Here is a 19,538-nt window from a genome sequence, read left to right as displayed (position 1 = left end):
TTATTGGTGTTCTGTCACCAAACTCGCTAACCAATCAGGCACCGGTTCTCAGTACCGGTTCTTTGTCTGGAGCCGTCTTTGATGGGCTTAGCCTTAGACAATGGCCCCATGGCAATTCAAATCCCCATAATAAATACAATGACCTCTGAAAGGAAACCGGGGGGCGGGGGTAAACGGGTAAACATTTACAGAAATATCAAAGACATTTTATGTAGTAGATAACTAATATCAAGGCTGATTGTATCAATTTATTTCAATCATGTTACACACCAGAGAAATAAAGACAAACAATTCCTCTCAAAAACAAATGCTTTCATTTGCGAGGGCATGTGATCAGGTGGTGTTTCCTAAATACTAAAACGGAGGCCAAGATAAATGGCAAAACTATATACCGTAATAAATCTGGTCAAAACCCCCAAAACAACACTCATAGTGTGATCCCAAGTGTCTTCTATGCAGTTTAACTTTCCAAATATAACCATAGAAGAGAACACTTTTCAAACACTTCCAGGCTAAATGGTTTTGTGCACAAAGGACGCGCACATCTAGCAGTGTTGTTTTTGGCAAGCATTTTTTAGATTTAGTCAGTCTTAGTCTTTTGGACGAAATGCTTATTAGTTTTAGTCACTCTTAGTCATTTGGACAAAATGCTTAATTAATCTTAGTCAGTCTATCCTTGATAGTTTTAGTCGACGAAAACTCCTAAGGGTTTTAGTCAGTTTTAGTCATTTTAGTCGACGAAAACGTAAAACGTTTTAGTCCAATTTTAGTCAATTTTTTAACCCTCTGAAGTGTTCAAGTCAAATCCCATGTTGTTATTGCTTTTCTCTATGGGAAATATGCGTTTTTGAATGATTTATTGAAAATTCTCTGTTGTGACTCTGTGACAATAAAAGACCTTCAGAGAAAGCTTGACAAGTTTTCTTCCAGGGAAAAAATGAATTGAGTTGATACAATGTATAGTTTTTGTGTTGGAAGCCATTTAAAAAAAATGCGCTTTTTTCAAAAGTGCTTTTTAGCACATGGAAAAAAGATACAATCATTTTAAGGTTTATTTTGGTAACAACTTTTTTTCTACAGGGAGCCCATACCTATGACATATCTCATTTTAAAGGGTGATTTGTCTAGTTCAATAATAAAAAAATAAAAAGTTTCCCACATGTACCACTGTAGATATTTTGCCATCTATAAATAGCATGGTCAGTCATTACCAAACTGACCAACCCAAATAAAACCGCCTACTGCCCCCTACTGGAACAAGATAGAAACTCACTGTTATTCTTTCATGAAACTTGACATTTTAACGAAGATTTCGATATATAATATGTTTACATAGTCTTACCAGTACCCTAGTCTATTCATTCATGTATCTCAAAAACCTGTTATGAAGAAACACAGTTTTGATAAAAAACACATCCAATGACATAGTTTTCCGGACTTGGTGCCTATGATATGTATAGAAATGTAGACTTGAATGTTTACTGTATTATATAAAAAAGAAATTGGGTTCTTACCATCTACCGTTACAGAGTAAATCACAGTTGAAACTCGCTTAGTCAGAACATAAACCTCAGAATAGTGTAAAAAAATGACATGCATCTCGGATTGAAATAGTGCATTTTTATTTATTCTGACTACCAACATAATAAAATTATAATACATATATTACAGAAAATAAATAGGCCTACAGCCTAAAACAATTTAAAAAGAGGCTCAAACAGGAATTATTGCATAGATATAACCTGGAATGAGCGGGGAGCTGAGCCTTGTTTATGCCATGTATAGTGTTGGACTAAGGTATAACATTGTAGCGTTGTCTGTTTGTCTTTTTTCCACTCCTTGTTTTGTTTTTTCTCGTTGTCTGTTGTTTTTTGTTTGTTTAATTTTCTATTCTTCTATAAATGTCATTTGTTTGTTTTGTTTATATGTTGATTGTTATGCATATCTTCAACAGTATTTTGGAATACGTTGAGATAAGGATAGGCACTAATAAGCTTTAAGCTTCTGCCTATGCCTTTTCGATCACAAAAGAAAAAGTAAACTGTTTTTGTGTAATGTCTCCCTCTCAAAAGATCGAAATAAACTATTCATTCTACATACAAAACAGTTACGCCTCCCCCAGTGTCCCCAAACCACTGCAGTCCAGTTCTTGACGGTGTGTACTGTGTAGGCTAAATAGAAAACACAACTGCCCCCTGAAATGAATTAATGTATCTGGTTCAGTGTCGGAGAAGTCTTTTTCTTCTTCATCGTCATCATCAGCATCATCATCATCATCATGGTCCTCGGTCGTCCTCGTCCTCGCGGCTCGCCTGATGTATATACAAATAAAGACACATTTAGCTGTAGTCAGTGCTCGCTACTATTATGTCCATTACATGGTGTTTTTTACCCGGCGATCAAATACATTTATTGTGCTGCCGTGGGCCGATGCTACAAATAGCTAATAGTAATGCTAACTAATTAGCAGCTACATGGTCGGTTTGGGCTAATACCGACCCTTATATATTCTCCGATGACTGCTAGCGATCAAATGATTTTATTGTGCCGAGTCGTCGCTACAAATGGATGATTGTATAATTAGTATCACGTATGTATGTAACCATTTGTGCAGTGTTTGTTTTTTTAACTTTGCAGAGCTTCTGGAGCGCAGGCCGCAGCCTGTAACGCTAGCTACGCTCCAGAGGCTCGGCAAAGAAAAAAAAACACATTAGCTCAGCGGCCTGCCTTACCCCAGCGGCGCGGCAAACAGCGATTAGAAACTATAATACACACTGAATAGATATAGCATATAATGTTTCAGACAATAAGATTCTTACCATAGAAAAATCTGGTCACCCGTCCAGATCGTAGTACGGTGTCATCGCTCGAGCCAGGCCGGGAAGAGCGAACTCAGAAAGCCCGCAAGCAGCTGGCTTGCTCCCCATGCAGGCCAGGCATGCAGATCCCCAGGGGGCGGGCACGTTTTATAGCCAAGATGTGCGCGCGTGTTACGTGACACGGGATTTCTGGGTATTGCAGTTGGAATTTCAACAAAGGGACTTCACACAGCGATGCGGAGGTTATTAATATATCGATATTAATCAAGAAACAGAATCACGGGTTTTCCAGTGATTGCCCATTTACGGAACGCTATTACTTCACGGGTTTTCCCGTGATTGCTCTTCTAAGGGTTAAAAATGTCTATAAATAAAATGTCTATAGCGTACAGGTATTAATACATTGGCATTGGAATCAAGTTTGACAGGTTGTACAACTTGTACTAGGTTGTACAACTTGTAACGGTTAAAAATAAAATGGAAGGAAAGGAAGCGCCAGCACACAATAAATGCCGTTATGAATAAAACGTTTAGGGATTTCATGTTTGTGTGACTTCTTGACTGGGAAAGACCTGTTGCTGTTACGTTCGGTTCCCTTCCCTAATGTGTCTCTGGATAAACAGCAGCAACACACGTGTCTGCTGTAACATTAGCAGCATATGTTTAGCGGTCGTCTATTTGTGTTCATGTTAAATCGCCACGTTGCGATATGTAATGCTCATCCCCTCAACCAAATATATGCGACGGCAACTTACCGTCGCATATATCTGTTTGTGGAGAGCCTTGAGGTGTCGCTTTAAGTTGGTGGTATAATGGTATTCTTCCCAACTAACTTGAAGCCACATGCTTTGTCCCCGTCTCCCGGTACGAGGCTCTCTGTTTTATTCTCTGTGACATTATATTTCGACAACCACCAAGCCCCGGCGTTGAGGCTGTGGGCGCCGCCATCATGGTCAACTGACTGTGAAGTGAAGAGGGGGGGGGGGGGGGGGGGGGTGTGTGTGTGTGTGTGTGTGTGTGTGTGTGTGTGTGTGTGCGGGGGGTGTGATGGGCGTGACCAACAAGGAAAGGAGAGTAGGATAGCAGTTTGTTCGGCAATCCACTAACATTCTCGTCTCGTCAACGATAACACACACACCTCGTCATTGTCATCACAATTGTGATCACATTGTGTTCTTTTGGAGTTTATGCCCTCCAATTCACCAACTTCTTTTTATCACTGGTTCACTGTAAAGGAATGTTATACAAAGAAATTCTCTTTGTATTCTACACATCATGGGGTGAAATAGTAATGTCTTGGGTGAACTATTCGGGTGGAGCACTTAGTTTAGACAGTATTTGGTTTAGACTAGTCATTGGTTAGACCAGTCATTAGTCCTACAACTACAACCTATCTCAAACCCTCACCCTAAACCTAACCTCCCACGGGGCAGCACACCTAAACCTAACCGTAACCCATGTCTAACCAATGACTAGTCTAAACTAAGCATGCACCCCGAACTATTCCTTTAACGTACACTGTAACCAACAAAGAGTTGTATTGGCACTTAAAAGATGGCAAAATTAAAACAAAAAACACATAATAAAAATATATAACTTGAATTAGCCCATACATGTAGGTATATGTTTGCTGTCAGATGACGACATAGTTGCAGCTGTAGAAAGAGAGGCTCCAACAGTGCATTGCAATGTTGTACTATAGGAAGCTTAATATTCTCTACATTGATGACAAGTGGGAAATAGTTATTTAAGTATTGAAATAATCTTGGGGCTAAACTATCAGACATTATGAATAATGCAAGATTGAGCAATGATACATGGAATGGATTTATATGGTAACATACAATGGCCGGTAGGGATGTTCAACACTATCAAAACAAATTCAACTGTGCGAATTGGAAGATGCGTTATCTGGGTAAAAATGTACAGGCTATTTTAATTGCAATCCCAAAGCAATTTTGATAATCTGGCCCAGATTATCGTGTTTTGAACCTCAATGTGGAATCTGCCATGTTGAACATGAGTATTTTTGTGTTGAAATGTAATTGCAATCGATGTCAATGCATTGTGAACCCACCTAGGTGCATCTTAATCCCATTATGTGCTGTATAAAAAGTAAGGAAAGGACATTTCTGCGCTGTTAGACCAACTAAAAGCTGTTACTCTAGACCACCGGTTATTAAAACGGTGTATGTGCATTTGGTTGGAAAATAGCAATGACGGTTGCACTACGCCCAGCACCGCTTTGCACCGGGCAGAAGATGGAGACATACAGTATGGAATTCCCACTTTCAACTCGTATGGTAATAGAATATGGTTTCTCATTTCCCCATCTCTGCTTGTTTGGTCCGTGTAGGTGTTTGAGATTGTGGAGCGAGTAGAGGAGATGCGTAAGAAGTGGCCAGTGGCCTGGGGCAAGCTGGACGAGGGCAGCATCGGCGTGGTGTCTCCCTATGCCGATCAGGTGTTCCGCATCCGAGCCGAGCTGCGGAAGAAAAGGATGCACGAAGTCAGTGTGGAGAGAGTCCTCAATGTTCAAGGTGAGGGCCTCTTTCAGAGAGTACATGGCTGTCACATCTTTACAGTATGATATTATTTATATATATATTACGGAATTTTTCCTTCCACCCATATATGTTAGAGATGCACCAATTGGAATATGTGTCGTGTAATATTACACCAATTAATTGGTGTATATTACACTAATATTTCCTTCCATCTTTGCTAATTTCAATTTCAAGAACTATAATTGACTATGATATAACATTTTAAATGACAATTTGCTTTTCATTTTCTTAACATAAACGAAGTACCGGTAGTCAAATTAAACGTATTTTGGCCTATCATTAAACACAGCTATTAAACACATTATTCTGACAGAAGGTGGAAAGCAGCTATTTCACCCAAAAAGAAAGTGTCGCAGCTAATTAACTCGCACTCGTGCACATCCTGACTACCACACACACAAACACCCCCACACATGCAAACTGCATTCTAGTGCTTATATTTTTAAATGATCTCACAGACGGATGTTATGTGATCATACCAGAAGCCCTGGGAGCTCAGATAAGACATAATTATTGTTGCAGTTTATCTATCTGTGGGGTTTTGTAGAGAAGATTAGCTCCCTTAAGCGTTTATCCTCACTGAAAATTAAATCGCTATCACCAACCTGGCCCATATATTATAACATGATCAGCATAGCCAAGGTTTGCTCCCAGCAAACACGCTTTCAAATACCTTGCATTCATGTCAAATACAACTTGGATAAATAGTAGTGTTTTGAATGAATCAACTATAAAGATGTTTGTACTGCAGCTCTTAGATAAACCACATCTTTGTTGCAGAGTCTCCTTCTCCTACCACTGTTTCTAAGTGGGTGAAATTGAAAGTTTAGAAGTGGTCCTCCAGTAAAGAGTCCTATCTGTCGAGGTCTGCCAACAAAAATTTTGTTTAGACAATTGTATTGAGCCAGCTGGGAAGATTCAGTCACCAGAGGCAGCACCACTCCATGTGTATAAATATTTATTCTGCTTACAAGTAACACGGCATCTCACTGAAAGAACAAAACAAGTTATAATCTAAAGGTCTCATGACTATTGGAAATTGTGTCTGCAATGTCTGATTCGATCGATTTCCCTGTTCCTAGGTAAGCAGTTCAGAGTGCTATTCCTGAGCACGGTGCGAACACGGCACACATGCAAGCACAAGCAGACTGCCATCAAGCGCAAGGAGCAGCTGATTGAGGACTCAACGGAGGACCTGGACTATGGCTTTCTGTCTAATTACAAGCTGCTCAACACAGCCATCACCAGAGCCCAGTCCCTGGTTGCCGTGGTGGGAGACCCCATAGCACTCTGCTCTGTGGGACGCTGCAGGTAAAGTGAACCAGGACTTTCATTCAAAGAATTGGCAGCAGATTTGAGTCCCCTCAAAATAGTGTGGAGTTTATCAAATCAATCTTGGGCATGAGCCACAGCGACTCAACAATGTAGTACACATTTCTTTTATTTTTAATTTTTTTTTAAGATATTTTTTTTTGCGGCTTACGCCTTTATTGATTTTTTAAGGGATAGAAAGTAGGCTGACAGGAAACGGGAGAGAGATGGGGGGATGACATGCGGTAAAGGCCGTGTCGGGTCCGGGAGTCGAACCCGCGGCACACCACGACTGGATCACCAGTCCGGTGCCCAGACCGTTACGCTACGGCCTGGGCCGTAGTACACATTTCTAAGTTGCCTTGTTTAAGGCTATATCAGTGTATATATATCAGAAACAACATAATTAGTGCTTAATTTTTCTAGCACTTGATTGAACGTATTTGATCCTTATTGATTGGATAAGAGTACATGTTTGGTACCAAGAAGAAGTGTTCAGTTTGTAATAATCCCCCTAGGTTAAAATGGACCTTGACAGCTAGCGCATTTTATGATAATTTTTATTAGACTATTATGCAAAATGTATTGAGTATCTCAAATAATTGCAATTAGGCAATTCTATAATAATTGTGACAGGCCTATTGTCCTAGTGTTTACAGTGCTAACTTCTTGGAACTGAACAGAAGCTGGCTGATGCACAAATTGCTGTGAAAACATTGGTCCATTGGAGTGAACAGAGTTGTCTTTACACCTCTCTGGGGAGCAGTGCCAGGGTTAATTGTCTAATTGTGCACTCCTCTTTATAATAGCTTGCTCTATCTGTGCTATAAACACGAGAGGAAACTTTCTTTAAACCGAGCGAGAGAGAGCTGGCTCAATGGTGCACAGTTATAAAGGACTTTGGTTTAAATTAATATCAAGCAGAAGACCCAGCAATGCTAGGCTACATAGCCTATGTTGACTTGCACCAATATGTGTTTGTGTGTAAGTAATTATCCCCAGCCCTGGTGTTTACCATGTTATGATCCTCCACAGCTGGAGCTTGCCAGAGTTGCTTTATATGGCCAAGAGGGGGAACATTTTGTGCATCCTCATAGAACACACATTACTGTGTCTTCAATATTTGCCCAGCCCTCATCTCGTTACAGCTACTGAACCTCAGCCAGCCACGGCATTGTCTGGCTGATGCTTGTTTGGAAATGTCAGCCTGGGCAGACAGAGCAATTAAATTGACATGTCCAAAAGGAGCGTGTTTGTTGTTTGCCCAAGACTGACCTCCTGAAGAGAGGAGACGGACACAGGCATGCATGCACACATGCACACACTACACTGAGACATCAAAATTACTTTTCCCCCCCTACCATGCCTAAATGAAGGCCCTGGTTTTGGTCAACCTGTATGTATCCCAGATATCTTTTGCTTCATATAAACCAGGAAAGAGCAAAGTTTAGTTTTCCTGTCCCCGGCCCCCCCCTCCCTCGTGCGAAAAACTGTCCTGATATGGAGCGTCGGCCTTTGCGTTGCAACGTAGCCTGAACCAATCAAATAACCAATAAATAGTGGCGTGCCGTATAGTTCTCAATCAATGGGGGTGGTGGGTGGGTGAATGGTTAATGCTCTTATTTATGGTTCTATTCCAGCTTGAACAGTAAACCAGTATTTGGCTTCAGTGTCTCTTTACTAGGAATGGAGCTCGTATTTTTTTTTATTAACGATCACCTTATCGAGCAGGCTTATCGAGCCAGGTCCTTATCGAACCCGCTATCGAGCATTTTCTATTATTTTGTGGAAAATCTTCCACAAAATAAATCTTCTCTTTATTTTAAGAGGGGAGTTGCACCACTCAGTTCACACGGATGTGATTTTTTTACTAGTTGCCTAGTTTACTAGTTGTTTAACTACCTATTATGTAAACATTATATATATATATATATATTACATTTTAATATCTGTACATTTAAAAACTGTACATCGGTGACTTTAACTATAATCTAGCTGATCTTGAGTCCTGTCAACTAGTACCAACGAGGTCAACTAGTGGATTTACTAGTCGACTAGTTGCTTAAAGAAAAGGGTGTTTCACTCTCGCTAGTGGAGCTTTGCACAAAGCTTTGCGCCAAAAAAAAAAAAAAAAACCTTAAAGATTATCTAGTACACAGCAAGCTAAAATAAATCAACACACCAGCACGCCAGGGACCAGAATACAAAATAGAACTACAAAACGCGTGTTAGAGATTAAACGACAAATAACAACCAGAACCAGCAACTGCATTTACTTAATCACATGTGAAAAATGTGGTTTACAATATGTTGGAGAAACGGGTAAAACAATAGGTACAAGGCTGGGACAACACAGATACAATATTAACAATGGAAAAAAGACAACCACAAGGTTTGTGCAGCATTTCATGGCTCACGGCATTGAAGCTCTAAAATGCGCTGGACTTCAACACAATCTCAATTGGACAGTAGGACAAAGACGTTTTAATGAAAAACAGTGGATTAAGAACCTCAACACGGATTTTCCTGGAGGCTTAAACATGCCTAAAATCAGATCTTGAACACAACAAAAACTTAAACTCAGGAGAAATCTAAAAATGATTGGATCAGACTTCCTTCAGATACATGGCGAATGCATTTATTCCTTGCATTGTGCCTACACAGGCACAGTGCACTGAAGTTTTTTAATCCCCCCCCCCCCCCAAAACCGGTGGGTGAAATCTTCCATTACTACCTCACGCAAATAGGTCTCTTTAGAAGTGTTTATATTCTAAACGAGAAGTCAGAAATTAGGACAGAACGGCGCCATTCTGATCAAAACCACGGACAGCGCCGTAGATCCAGACCAAATAAGGAAGATTATTGGTCCGTAAAACCAGGAAGTGAATGGCTGCGTGCGTGGGAAAACGGCTCAGGGACGGACGAGCAAGGCGTTGCCTAGCAACGGCCGCTGTCAAATGGATTTTAGCGATCGTGTTTTATATCATTAAAAAGGACCTAAAGACGTGTCCACACTTCCTTAGCACCCCACGGTTTTATTTGAGAGAACGCGTTGACACGTCTTTAGCATCCTATGTGTTAAGTGCCTACAAATGATGCTGCAGATGTAATGCCTTAATGGTTCATCACTATCATCAATGTTGTAAATTGGATGTTTTTTGTTTGCTTACACATTCATGTTCACAATTTACAATTTAGGCATTTTTATTTATTTTATTATCCAGAGTATTATCCAGAGTAAATTGCTTACTTATTTGTATTATTTGTATTAAAGTAACAGTGAGGACACCTGGATCCCTGTTAAAGACCTATGAGGTAGCATTTGGACATCTTCCTTTAGAAAAACACATGGACGTGCGAATGTGTTGGGGCGGTAGCGTTACGTCTGAATGAAGCTGCAGCATTATTTCCAGGCCTTGTGACTGTCGATGTTGTCTCACAGGATTGCCGTCCAACCACGGCTCCAATCTACTGTTGAATTTTATTGTAGGCTACTGCCAGTTATTTCTATTGAAAGGTTAGCCTCTCCCCACTCTCCATTGTGTTTCTGATCACATCCCTGGCACACATCCTTTACCATCTGTGCCCATCCTATTAGTTTGCCCTCCATCTGTTCCCATCCTATCAGTTTGCCCTCCAGCTCTCCTCCATATTTCTCCCATTATATTTACCTCTCCTCTCCACCAGGGGGTTTCAAACCTTTTCATGTCACAGACCGGACAGACCCCCACAATTGGTCTACTTGCCAGCCCATAAAGCCCCATTGTGAACACGGACACTTTGAGTACCCTAAAGTGTTATGTTAAAAATGTTGAGTATGGGTCCCCAGCATTTAGAAACTGCTAACTTGGGAAATATTGGGAAATATCCATAATTGGCATAATAAGCAGGGGTACCATTAACAACCTATATAAGGCAACAACAAAAAAAATCCCAAGATGTGTACAAACTTCCTGGGCACTGCATGGGATAGTTCCTAGGACGTCTGTGGACGTCTTGGGCACAAATTATGTTAAAACAGTTTCCCCGCCAAAATACGTAGCCTGCGTTATTTGTCAGGAAGCGACGCTGCCAAAATGCATAGCCTACATTTATTCAGTTATAAATGGGTTTGATTCGATCTAGTGGAAAGGCTACTCACAATAGCTTCGGATTGTGCCATCTTTGATTGTGAATGCACGCTTTCAGTCGCTTTAGTCTCCAAATGCCCCTCCAGGCAGCATTTCTGGTCAAAACAACGCGTATTGCACGGAGCCTGGCAGTCGTAGTAATGGCACCGGCCAGTACTGATAATGTTCCGGGTTCAAAATAACGGTTGAACGATGCTATATCCTGGCATGTTATTAACCCATTCATGGCAGGAGCCCCTTTTAGTGTTTTATGGATTATGTTATACTTGTAGATCTGCTATTTTTTTTAAATCGTGAAATCTTTGAATATATATTCTTTCACAGTGAGATGTCAAACTAGAGGGTTGTCATGATTCTGAATCCATTGCAAGCATTAGTTTTGCACGAAAAACACTACTTTGGCTAAAAACGTCCTTAGCCGTCATCACAAATGTCATGAGGTCAGCACATTTGGGCAAGTGGCTATGGACGAATTTAGCCCAAGGAGTAGAGTGTTTTTTTTGTTTTTTTAAGATATTTTTTTGCGGCTTACGCCTTTTTTTATTGATTTTTGAAGGATTTTTGAAGGGCTGACAGGAAACGGGAGAGAGATGGGGGGATGACATGCAGTAAAGGCCGTGTCGGGTCCGGGAGTCGAACCCGCGGCACACTGCGACTGGATTACCAGTCCGGTGCCCAGACCGTTACGCTACGGCCTGGGCCGAGTAGAGTGTTTTTCATGCAAAACTAGTGCTTGCAATGGATTCAGAATCATGAAAAACCCCTAGTTTGACACGTTGCATGCTACTTGAAGCATAAAGACATTTTGAAAATGTTGCCCCTACAGTACGTTCATTGTTAATGGTACTCCAGCTTATTATGCTAATTATGAAAAATTACATATGCAAGTTGGCAGTTTCTAAATGCTGGGGACCCATACTCAACATTTCTAACAAAACTTTAGGGTACTCATAATGTCAGTGTTCACATTCGGGAAAGTGGACTAAAAACTTTCCTTTTTTACCAAAGCATTTTTATAGCCTTGCCCTTATGTTCCCGTTCTACTAGATGTTTTTAATGATGTGTGATGTTGTTCTGTTTTTATTCATTTGCTGTAGCACTTTGAGATTCTTACAAATGTAAAGTGCGTTATAAATAAAATCCATTATTATTAAATTACTTTGATTAGCACCATTTCAAATGATTCTGTCTTGGGCCCAAACCGCACCAATGCAACTCCTTGCAACTGCCATTAAGGATAATGGTTCCATGCAACTACATGCAACAACTCTCAACTGTTTGGTTGCAAGGAGTTTCATGGCGAATCATTGGTACAGTTTGGGCCTTAGGGAGTGTGATCTGAAAATGTGTGATCTGAAAATGACGGGTAACATTTGTCTTTTTGTAATTTCAAGTAAAACTCATTATGGTGTGGATCCCCTGAAACCCCCAGCTCACAGGGACCCCTGGGGATCCCACCTTGAAAAAACACTGTTCTAATACTCCTTTGTGCAGAGACTTCAAACGTTGTTGCAAGGTGGGCTCTAAGCAAGGAACGGCTCAGGAATATTAGTTTTGCTTTGTTTTCCAGGAAGTTCTGGGAGCACTTCATCTCCATCTGCCACGGCAACTCCAGCCTGCACGGCATCACCTTTGAGCAGATTAAGGCCCAGCTGGAAGCCCTGGAACTGAAGAAGACCTACGTCCTCAACCCGCTGGCCCCAGAGTTCATCCCCCGCGCCCTCCGACCGATGCTGGCGGCCCACCCTGCCCACATGGCCGCAGCCTCTGCCGCGGCGGCGTCTCCCCTCCACCTCCACCACCACGCCCCGCACCACCATCACCATCAGCCCCATCCACAGCATCCACAGGCCGCCTCCAGCAAGCAGGGGCCTCAGCAACAGCAGCAACAGTCACCCCCCAAGGTAGTGTGTGTGTGTGTGTGTGTGTGTGTGTGTGTGTGTGTGTGTGTGTGTGTGTGTGTGTGTGTGTGTGTGAGACACATAACATGGAGAGACTAAAGAAAGGGAGGGAAGGAGAGGTGATGTTGACGGCGGTGGGTTTGGTTGGGAATAGATTGTTTGTAGGTAGTAACGTCAGCATGGGTTAATCATCATGGGCAATCACTTCCGGGTTGGGCAGATGTGGCTCTTCTTTGCTTATTTCGCGCATTTGTCCTCACACTGGCCTCACAATAGATAGATAGATAGATACTTTATTGATCCCCAAGGGGAAATTCAGGTTATCCCAAAGCTCGTACAGGCATGTTAGTTAAAAAACACATCACAAAAGCAGGGGGACACATGTTAAAGACTAAGCGGGAATAAACATAAAAGGCATTAAAAAGCATTTAAAAGGTGACAGTGGGGATGATTAAAAATCCTTTGTTATTGCATTCAGGCCCATAAATAACTAAAATCTAAAAAACCTCAGTCCAGTTCATAGACCTAGCGGCTGGCCTTCGAATTGAAGAGCCTAATAGCTGTTGGTACAATCCCGCCTATGGTAACAGGAGCTCCTTTAATACAAAAAAAGACCCTGATGGGAATGTATTTCTCCTGCTGCTTGTGGGTGTGTGTTGTTTCGCTGGGGTTGAAGACATGTGTATGTGTGTTTCCTGCCTGCCCTGTGGTAAAGGTTAACTAAATCACCACGGCTGCCAACCTGCTGCCATCACCCACTGGGCTTAATGAGGCACAGCTCCGCACCATCCTGCTTAGTACACACACACACACACACACGCACACACACACGTGCGAGTCATACACACACACACTCAGCTGCTGTTATACAGTGTATTTTGCAATCATACGTTTCTCGCAAGGCCATTAACGTACGTGTTGCATGTGCCTTGTGCAAAGGTCAGTAAACAGGCGCCTCGAGGCACACCAGTAACATAGTGCAAACTCCTTGATCAGTGTTCACCAATGCAAAATTCGATTCACTTGAACTTCCTGACTCCTAAGTAATGGAAATCCGAGTCAATGAGAAAAAGACGAACGTAGCGAATCAGGCTGGATTCCAGGCTAAGGACCCCCTTAGCCATTACTCCATGTCAGCCCATCTCGAGATAAGCTATAATGTGATCTAAGATTGAATAGCAAATCAAACAGCCCATTGAGTACACATTTTCAGAAATAACCAGACCCTCCCTTAGAGCCAAACCCGCAATATTGCAGTTATAATTTGTACCTGTAGGATGCCAAACCCGCGATATCGCGGGTTATAAGCTTTATATCAATATCAACCGGCTAAAGCTAAAAACAAACCTTTAGTCCTCTCCAGGCACAAGGACCCCCAGCACAAGGACGAGTGCGCACGAATGCCATAGAGACCCATTCAAAGCAGAATCTTAGTGTCTCTGTGTTGATTCACTGCCACAGAGTCACATCCAGCCACTTCAGTGACAGATGGCGCAACAAACATACCATAAAGCTGCATTTTTGTTTTGCTACCGACTGTGTCAAGAGCACACAGACCCCAGTGCTTTTTTAATCATCCGTGCAATTGGTTTGGGCAGCCTCATTGCACAATTCACAGCAAAGTAAAATCCTGCAGGTCTTAAACTCAAATCAACCTGTGCTTTCAAAGCACTTGGGTTTCTGCCAGCTGCAGCTGTCACAAACTGTCACAAACCCTCTCGACTGTAGCTGAAAAGTAGACCTGTAACGGCTAAACAATGGGCCCCACTCGGCATCCGTCCAGGTATGTCTGTCATCGGTGGTTGTTCAGGGTGCAGACGTGCCACCCAGGCGGCCCATGTCACACCTCAAAATGACTGCCAACACAGGAAATGACAGGAAACTCATTTCAAATTCCAACATCTGGTGATTTTGTTTTTCTTTCTGTGTGAGACAACTTATCAAGTCTGATGTTGATGTCTTACCATATTTCTTATCAATTACCATATTTCTTATTACACCATATGAAACAAGATTTCTGCAGAAAGTGAGCATCTAATGTATTCTTGTTGTCCGTGTGTTGATAAGCAGCCTAAAGACATTGTACACACAATCCAGACAACACCATATGGTGTACTGCAATAATTCCCCCCCCCCCCCCCCCAAACCTGGGAGTGCAAGCCCTGCCTACTGCAAATTCTCAAATTGATTTTGTTCACAGACGATACAGACATGAGTGATTACAATACCCTGCATGTCCCCCTGCCACACACATGCATACGGGCATGCATTTTTTACACTCCCCCCCCCACCCCTCCCCTCCACCTTCCAGTGCTCTACTGGACATAAAGGCTGCGTGCTACAGCTTACAGCCCTGTAAAATGTCTAAAGTAGATTGTTGTGTAAGTACGTCTGTAATAATCAATAATACAGCACACGGGACGAGACTCAACCCAAACTCTCAGGTTATCGGGAGAGCTCCTGTGTGTCTCTTCATGCAACAGTCAACAGCTGCTGTACCGTCTGAAAATAATGGGCACTCGCTCATCATATTCATATGTCGCGTGTGCTCGTGTGAAAGCACACTTGCACGTTCTGTGCGTTTCAGTTCTGTATGTGTGTTTACACACACCGCCCCTAGGAGAAGCAGATTGTATCCGACAGTGGGGGAGACTAGAGAGAATTCAGATGTTCCAAGCCTGGCTTTATTTTACCTTCAGCAGCTCATCTATAACTGAGTAGAGACAGTCCCTCTGTGGATGTATCTTTCGGCTCGGTTCAGAAGTGCGCTCTTGAATGAGTTTACTCAGTACAGAGGACCTGGGCCACGCTGCTGGTACAAGTCATGTAGCTTTGAGATCTGCCTCAACAGCTCTCGTACAGGGGACTGCCCATAAGACATCCCTTTAGTCAGACCTGAGTGGCCGGTTAAGACTTGCCCGTGCTGCAGGTTAAAAATCACCCATGGCTCCCGACATGCGTGGCGGGTTACAACTAACCGGTCACTTCCTGTGAGGTTAGGTTAGGGATATTGTTAGTCATGGGTAATTCATCCTATATTATTAGGCTAATTGTGTTTCAAAGGTTCTATAAAAGACAATGACATGGCTTCTCTATCTTAAATTGTGTAGATCTAGAGAGGCCATAGATCTGTGCTTCTCTTTTGCATCTCTGAGTGTAATAAAGGATGCATAAGGGTCCATTTGGTTCCACACACCGAGTTGCAAAGTCGTAAAGGCTCATACATAAAAGTGTGCAAAATAACCATTAAAGCTGCTATAAGCAATAATATGTCAAAATTAATGACTTTTTAATTTAATTTTTTTTGGTATTCAGACAGCCAGCAAAAAGCGCTCCCCCAAAAATCTAGTCTCTGTGACACATCTAGGGGCCGCAATCTGCATTCAAAGATTTTCCTAGAAACTTTGTCATTGGTCGATTTGCCTGTCTGCTTCCTGATTGGTTAGTCATTGCGACCGTGTTTTTTTTCGACCAATGACAAAGCTTCTAGGAAAATCTTTGAATGTAGATTTTATTTGGGAGTGTTCTACCCATTGCTGGCTGACTGAATACCAAAGAAAATAAAAAGTTTAACATTTTAATGACCTTTGTTTATATTTATTTTTTGGTATCTTTTGGTATTCACTATTATACAAATTTTGTATAATAGTTATACAAATTTTGTATAATGGTGCATCATTGTTACTGTATATGTTGTTACGACCACTGTTATATTTGTGGTGTCATCTCTGCCATCTGCCACTTTTAAAACTATATAGTTGGTGTGAGAAAGGCCCATTTATCCTTTTCTCCCCCTATTTCTTCAATGACTTCATCCTCACAAAGCAACCTTTTCTGTGTTCTGTCTTCCAGGGGAAACATGCAAACCACACAGAGCACTTTCCACCTGAAGGATTTGGTAAGTGTAACTACTGAACTTTACGCATGGCCATCTAAGTGCAGACACAACCAACCTTTTGAGGCGGCTAACAACAATGCTTCTGATATTCAATCTTGAATATCATTCAAGTTAAAGGGAAATGGAGGTAGAATAGCACCACAGCGTGTTATATTTTTGTTTAGCAAAATTTGTTTTATGATTTAAACGAGATTTACCCACACATGGCCATCAGAGGAGATCAGACTGGGAATTGAGAGCATAGTATGACGACAAACGTCCTGTCCCCTCACGTCGTCAAACGTGTCACTCCACACCTAAACATGTCTCATATGATGGCAAGACTTTTCCGACACGCAGAGGTCAGAGCCCCCTGCACAGACACACACATTATCTCCACTGCTTGTGTAGCTAAGCCAGTGGCCCAGATGGAGCTGTGAAGACCGAGGGCTGTCTGAGGAATTAAGCCAGCAACAGCCAGAATTAAGAAGACCTTTACAGGTCAATTCTTGCACTTGAAGTGTTAAATTGGCATGATGCATTTCACCATGTGAAGCAAGCACTATGATGTGAACAAACTACTGCAAGAACTGTGATGATGCACTGAATTGGAAAGAAGAGATGATTTGCACACCAGTGCGCTCAGCTAGAGCTTGCCACATTTTTTTAACTTTAGACTGATCAACGGAGACCTTTTGTTTAATATGACCGATAGTGTATCTAAATCTTGGATCAAGGTTGGAGGTAGCACTGTTTTCTGGGTTTGTTCCTATAATGAACACGTATTTATGCTGGTGTTAAAATCTCCTCGCTGCGGTTTGTAACCTTATTTTTTTCTTAACGGACTACTTACTACTTTATAGCTCCACCATGAGGGCAATTTAAAAAAATGGTCCAGCGGTGCCTGAGATTTGCTTCTCACGGACGGACAGGGGCGGAAACATAATCACCAGCCTGTGGCTGTCCGGCCTGGCGGAGATGCTACTGCATCCTAGCTGAGTCCCTTTCTCTTGCTTTTTATTTGCAGTCCAACCAAACCCAGCAGTGCTGATGGGGAATCCCATCCGGGCTTTCACACCACCGCTTGGGAGCACGACAGCCGCCATGGGCAAGTCACCCAGCCCTGTTCAGAGGATAGATCCTCACACGGGTGCCAGCATCCTCTATGTACCAGCCGTCTATGGAGGCAATATGGTGATGTCTATGCCCCTACCTGTAAGTCAATTACAGAGCAACGTGTCCATGCCCCTACCAGTAAGTCAATTACAGAGGTGTGTGTGTGTGTGTGTGTGTGTGTGTGTGTGTGTGTGTGTGTGTGTGTGTGTGTGTCGCGATGATATGCATTTTTTATTTATAATATACTGTGTATTAGGGCATTAACCAAACGTGATTTTTGATAGTCGACTCGAATACCATCAAAATCGATTTATAGTCGATTAGTCGAAGGAGCTACAAGCTAGGAGGAGGTTTGCTAGCTAGCAGGCTGCCAGGCTATGAATCAGATGATCAACTACTTAACTCCATCGCAAGTCTTTTGCGACTATTAGAACTATGATCGTGCGGCATAGCTGTTTGTTTTTAATAATGCCACACGCGGCACGCCTGGACTTTTGTTGGATAAGCATGAAGAAACATGAAATCATGGCAAGAGCTACTGTAGTTTGACTGTCACCAAACTGGATAATATTGGGCAGAGTGAGGAGGAACTCCTGCTATACTTTACTGTACCGGACGACGACGACACGTCTCCAATCTAACTTGTTGAACAAACTACAGTAATAAACTCACCAATAGTAAAAGTATTTACACACTGTAGTTGTCCCCATTGAGCGTATGAGCCCATGAGGCATATCGCATTATGCTTTTCCCAAAGAAAATCTGTCTTGAATGCTGCTAGTGCCACCGCCGCTCCGCCGCCCACCGCACCTACACGAGTGAGGGTGACGGCAAAACCCACGTACAGTAGGCTTGTATTTGATATGAAAACAATCAGCCAAGAATGGATTAGTACTGAAGTTGGCGAACTACCAACAAAACAACCGAGCTCACAGCTGCATGCCTGAATGTCTGCTGTAGAAAAGCAAAAAAAAAAAAAAAAAATCATAAAAATAATATTAGCGAATAATCGGATGTCAATTAACAGTGTCGACTAGTGTTTTGCTAGTCGACTAGTCGACTATTCGATTATGTTAATGCCCTACTGTGTATCTATACATTCTACTAATGCTTTAAATTCAATCATTATATTTTAGCTATTGCTTCCTGTCAATTGGTGTAACTCTCCCATTTCTATTTTAAAGCAGCTGTCAATTCTAAGGAACATTCATGCATATCCCATGATCATTAATCTTTTAATGCTAGATGCTTGCTCCAGCTGTGCTAAAATTGAGTTGGTTGAGTAATTTGAACTCTCTGTGCCTGTAAGAGTCATTTTCGATTGTCAGACTTCAAATAACATTGTATTCAGCAACTTAAATTGTCTATATATCTCAGAGATGACTCAATGTGCCTCAGAGACGACTCAATGCAAATCCAATGATTTAGCATTTCATTATGATCTGATTCTGAAAATGAGTGCTTTATAATGACAAAGCTAAAATAGAAATAGTGTATACTCAATTCTTATGTTATTTCTTCCCGACAGTTACCATGGCCAGGATATCAGAACCGCTTTGCAATGGATCATATCATGAACCACCAGGCAGCCATGGCGTACAACTTTAACCTGCTGCGGGCCCAGAACAGAGGCTCTCCCATCCCTCACAGTGGGGTGGCCCACCCCTCTACTCTAGGAATGGGTCAACCAAGCCCGGACAAGGAGCTCCACCCAGATCCTGTCAGAAATGGTGCGTTTATCAATTACCTTGACGAATGTCATATCGATGTAAAAAACACATTCAAATGCTCCTCCTGCCAAGAAAGTGAGGATATAT

At 42.0% G+C, this 19,538-nt stretch overlaps 1 protein-coding gene across 1 annotated transcript in view; it reads left to right on the top strand.

Moving 5' to 3' along the window:
* helz (helicase with zinc finger) overlaps positions 1-19,538 on the top strand; it is a 76,122-nt gene that overhangs the window by 46,663 nt on the left and 9,921 nt on the right. The window contains exons 22-27 of the mRNA XM_083766011.1: positions 5,176-5,359; positions 6,469-6,697; positions 12,398-12,731; positions 16,581-16,626; positions 17,633-17,859; positions 19,250-19,451. Of these exons, the coding sequence (XP_083622137.1) occupies positions 5,176-5,359; positions 6,469-6,697; positions 12,398-12,731; positions 16,581-16,626; positions 17,633-17,859; positions 19,250-19,451 (1,222 nt within the window). The remainder of the gene's footprint in view (positions 1-5,175; positions 5,360-6,468; positions 6,698-12,397; positions 12,732-16,580; positions 16,627-17,632; positions 17,860-19,249; positions 19,452-19,538) is intronic.

The sequence above is a fragment of the Protomyctophum parallelum genome (assembly GCF_964188405.1).
Source record: "Protomyctophum parallelum genome assembly, chromosome: 5".
In the NCBI taxonomy this organism is placed as follows: Eukaryota; Metazoa; Chordata; class Actinopteri; order Myctophiformes; family Myctophidae; genus Protomyctophum; species Protomyctophum parallelum.
Note: the sequence above shows the minus strand (reverse complement) of the source record. Positions and strands in the feature narration are given on the sequence as shown.